This window comes from Manis javanica, chromosome 11, assembly GCF_040802235.1.
Source record: "Manis javanica isolate MJ-LG chromosome 11, MJ_LKY, whole genome shotgun sequence".
NCBI lineage: Eukaryota > Metazoa > Chordata > Mammalia > Pholidota > Manidae > Manis > Manis javanica.
The window spans coordinates 105,209,387-105,213,441 of NC_133166.1; the positions used below are offsets into that span (position 1 = coordinate 105,209,387).

The window sequence follows — 4,055 nt, forward strand, 5'->3', positions numbered from 1 at the left end:
TTACATCTTTACAGCTTTAATCCAGCAGTGGAGACCTGCCAGTGGGGCAGCCGGAGGAGGGCTCCTGTTGACTGACGACGGATCCCCCTCCCTGACCCACCGAGGCCCGCAGGGGACCAACAGGAGGGGCCTCGGCCTTCCTGGCTTGGATCCTGGGAGCAGAGGAACTATAAAGAAAGCTGGAGCTATGACCCAAACTTTCGTGTCCTTCCCCTGCTCCCAATAAAAGCAGTCTGCCAATCCCCTGCCCTCCCAACCCACCCCTCATTCATGGCCAAGTGCCAGCTCAGCTCCTGTTCCATTTCCCTGGGGCTCTGTCACCAACAGGGCCCAAGGCTTGGCTTGATCTGGGACGCAGTGAGTAGGGACCCCTACCCACCCCAGAGCCAGATGCAGATACCGGAGAGGGGTATCACTGAAGGGCAGCAGAGGCGGGCTGGTCCCTCAGGCTCCTGGGTAGGAGGGCTGGGATGGCACGTAGGGGGGAGGGGCTGAAAGCCAAGGAGACAGGAGGAGGGTCAGGCTGGCATCAGAGGCTGTGCAACAGGCCCCAGCCGCTGGGCATGCAGGATCCTAGGCAGGTCTCCAGCTGGAGGTAGAGGAAGTCTGGGATCGGGCCTCGGGGTGAGAGATGGGCAGGGGAGGTCCCCATGCAGGGATGGGCGGAGGCAGTGCCAAGGGCTCCAGATGCTCACTTACCTGCAGGGTTGTAGATAGGGGGCCCAGCGGGGTAGAGTGGGTACTGGGGAGCAGGACCGCCAGGTGGGTACATGAAGCCAGGCTGTGGGGGCGTGGGGCCAGCTTTGGGGTCCTGAGGGTACGGGTACACTGGCTGCACTGGGAAGCCTGTCATTGGAATCTCCTGGCCTAGGTGAGGGACAAGGATCAGCATTCAGAGTCCAGGGGAAGCCTCCTCCTCTTGCCCAGGAGACCAGGGAAGCCCAGGGAAGCCCCACTGGCCCCCGCCTCAGGCAGGCTCCAGGCTGGCCACCTGCTGCCTTTGCCTTCCAGACCTTGCTTGGCGGAGTTGAACAGGGATCTGTGTGTGGGGCCCTGACGGGTCAATCTGTGTTTAGCATATTTGGTCGGCTCAGCAGCTTTCAGAGCCCTGATGAGCTGGAGAGCATAGCCTGGCAAGGAGACGGCAGCTCCAGGGGCTGGTGTCTTGTAACTTACCAAGCAGCACTTCTCTCCTGCAGTGCTCCCCCACAGTGTCACTGTTCCCATGCCCACCAGTTTGGGCACATATGCAGTCATGTGCAACACTCAGGCACAAATCCACTGCATGCTAGAGCATCCCCACCAGTGCTCACCACTCTAGACCCCACCCTGTCTACTTCCTGAGAGCCATGTGTGGCATATGCCCACTGCACACACACCACTGTTGGCAGCCGGCCTGCCGTGCAGATCTAAGTGCTCACATGCGTGCACATACATATGTACACACAGTCCAATGTTCACATATACCCCTGGCACATTCTTATATCTGGGCCTACAGGCTGGCAGGTGTGTATACAGAAGCACACACTACTACCGAGTTCACGCATCTGCAAACTCTCTGGTGCCCACGTGGGGCTCAGCCCCGCCTGTCTCAGGCTTGCCTTGCCCAGTACCATCCATACCTTCAAAGGGGCTCTGTAGATGCTGGCGCCGGCGGTACAAGTAGCAGCAGGAACAGAGGAAGCAGCAGATGGTGGTGGCGACTACGGCCACAAAGAGGATCACGGCGGAGGCGATCCCTGCTATGGTCTTAGGACTTTAGACAAAGAACAAGTCCTCTCACCTTCCAGCATTCACAGGAGGGAGTCCTCATTTTGGTGACCATAAAACTGTGCTCCAACTCCTGGCCAGCAGGGGGCCACCGCAAGCTGACATTTGGGGTTCCCTGTGGGGTCCTGCCCAGTCCCTGTAGAGGAGATCTTAGAGGACCTCCACTTCCCAGAAGGCTGGGCTGCCTGGAAGGCTAGTGAGAGGCATGCCGGTATTTGTAGTGCGCTCCCACCCCACTGCGGCTACATTGCACTGTTAATTGCTTAGACTCACAACATGTTAGCACGGGGAGGCGTCTTAGCAATAACCCAGAGCCATGTTTTTCAAACCCCTAGACACAGTCTCTTTATACCTGCTTGACGTATTAGTAGTCCCCTTCAAAAGGAAGTTTGCAACCTGCTAATTTTGGCAACCCCATCATTTTGTTTAGAGGAATCAATGACCTGTAAGGGAAGGTGTCTGTGTTCCTCAAGACCACACAGGTAATGGAAGGGGACCGACGAACCAAACCCAAGGCTCCTGCCTTCTTGCCAGAGCTGCTTCCCCAAAGCTGCAGGGAGCGCTGGGCGCAGAGCTGCACTCTCCCTCCATCCCACCTGACCCGGCCCAAGACTTCGACGGTTACCCATGTGGCTTTCCTGGGACCCTGCGGCCCCAGCTCTACCACCCAGCCTCACCGCCAAGCTGGAGTCCTGGGTTTTGGCTAGGAAGGTGGAGGTGGGCAACGGAGAGGGAGATGGGCAATGGAGAGGCCCCGCAGGCCTTTGGGAAGGTGGCTGGAGCGCGTGCTGGCGCCCGGCGGGAGCCCACCTGAAGGCCAGGCAGTGCTTCTGCTGACGCTCTGTGATGAGCAAGGTCAGGTCGCGGCAGCAGTACCGCTGGTAGCAGGTCCCGCAGCAGAAGGTGAAGAACTCGCAGTTAAAGCCCGGATGCCAGGAGCCATTGCGGTCCAGGTACCACAGGCAGTCCTCGCCGGCCAGCGCTGCGGGCAGGGGTGGGGCGCCCAGTGGCCACCAGGCCAGCTCCCTGGCCGCGCCTGGCCCCGCTCCCCCGGCGGGCCCCAGCCCGCTGGCTCCCGGCACCTGGGAGGTACCCCTCGTCCCACCCGGAGGGGCTCACCCGAGCCCCGGGGCCTCTCTGTGCAACCGGCCCGCGCCCCGGGTCCGCTTTCGTGGCCCGGCCTCCCCACGTTTCTTCCCGGCGCCTGGCGGCATCCCCGGGGTCTTCGCGGAGGCCCGCGCCGAGGTCCCTGCCATCCCTCCTCAGCCCCCCGGCTCCCGCCACCCCGCTCCCCGTCCCTTACCCAGGGGGGCCCCCAGCACCAAGAGGGCGATCGCAGCGAGCGGCGCGGCCCCGCAGAGCCCCGCGGGCGGCATGGCGGGTCGGGAGCGGCCGAGCCGGCCGCCGCGGGAACGGACCGCAGAAGCAGGCGGACGGGCGGACGCTCTGCGGGGTCCAGCCCGCCGCCGGGCTCGGGCGCCTCTCCCGCCTCCTTCGGGGGCGGGCCCAACGGCGGGCTCGCGGTAACCCTGCCCCCAATGCCGCGCCCGGCCCAGGGGTCCTCCCCCCGGCGACGCCCACCCGCCGGGCTCCGGGGCTGAGCGCCCCTCACCCAGCCCGGTACTGCCCAGCTTCCCCTTCTCCGGCTGCACGGCGGCTCCTCCCGCCGGAGCCACCGTGGGCATAACGGGCCTCTGGGCACTGGCCGGGGAGGCCTGGCCCAGGGCCCGCCCCCCGCCCCCCGCCTGGGCCCAGTCCGTGTCCCCAGCCGCCTAAGTCTAGACCCTGGAGCCATCTCGGCATGGCCAGGCACAAGAGCCAACCCTGCAGGGGCAGGTCGGACCTTCTCTGTCCCTGTGTCCAGCCCAGGACGTCCTGCGGAGAGGGGCGGAGGGCAGGGAGGGGAGGCAAAGAGGCTGTGAGCACCCCGCCCCCACTCCCAGAACACAAGCACCCATTGAGAGGCGGCTCAGAGCCGCTTTGTGCCCCAGCCGTGCCCACAGTCCTGGACGCTGCCAGCTGCACTGGCTCCCGGAGATGGCCCCTTCCCCCTCCCAAGTGGACAGCGCCCGGCATGCACTAGCCTATGGCCTCCCCAGCAGCAGTGGCAGGCGGCCCCATCCACTTAGACACCCTTCACAGTGAAACCCCTTTCCTCACAGAGCAGTCCTGCAGAAATACTGCGTTAGGCGGCGAGGACATGGGGAGGGCGGGAGTTACTGACAAGGGAGACAGTCTTCCAGGGAGCGGGTAGTCAGTCAACCTTCTTACAGATTTATCCTGAG

General features: G+C 63.6%; 1 protein-coding gene across 5 annotated transcripts; it reads right to left on the bottom strand.

Moving 5' to 3' along the window:
* On the bottom strand, window positions 1–3,607 carry SHISA4 (shisa family member 4). 5 transcript variants are annotated; one of them, XR_012122951.1, is made up of 6 exons: window positions 3,074–3,540; window positions 2,581–2,752; window positions 1,623–1,756; window positions 700–867; window positions 380–491; window positions 1–152 (listed from the first exon to the last, which is right to left on the bottom strand). XR_012122951.1 is itself a non-coding variant. In XM_073217154.1 (6 exons), exons 1-5 carry the CDS (start codon window positions 3,453–3,455, stop codon window positions 445–447), a joined length of 903 nt encoding a protein of 300 aa, XP_073073255.1. In that variant the 5' UTR covers window positions 3,456–3,541; the 3' UTR covers window positions 1–152; window positions 401–444. The 5 variants fall into 5 exon arrangements, 3 of the variants coding, with proteins under 3 accessions (XP_073073255.1, XP_036871092.2, XP_036871090.2); XR_005060515.2 differs by having other exon boundaries at window positions 1–167; window positions 3,074–3,539; XM_073217154.1 differs by having other exon boundaries at window positions 401–491; window positions 3,074–3,541.
* Between the last annotated feature and the right edge of the window lie 448 nt (window positions 3,608–4,055).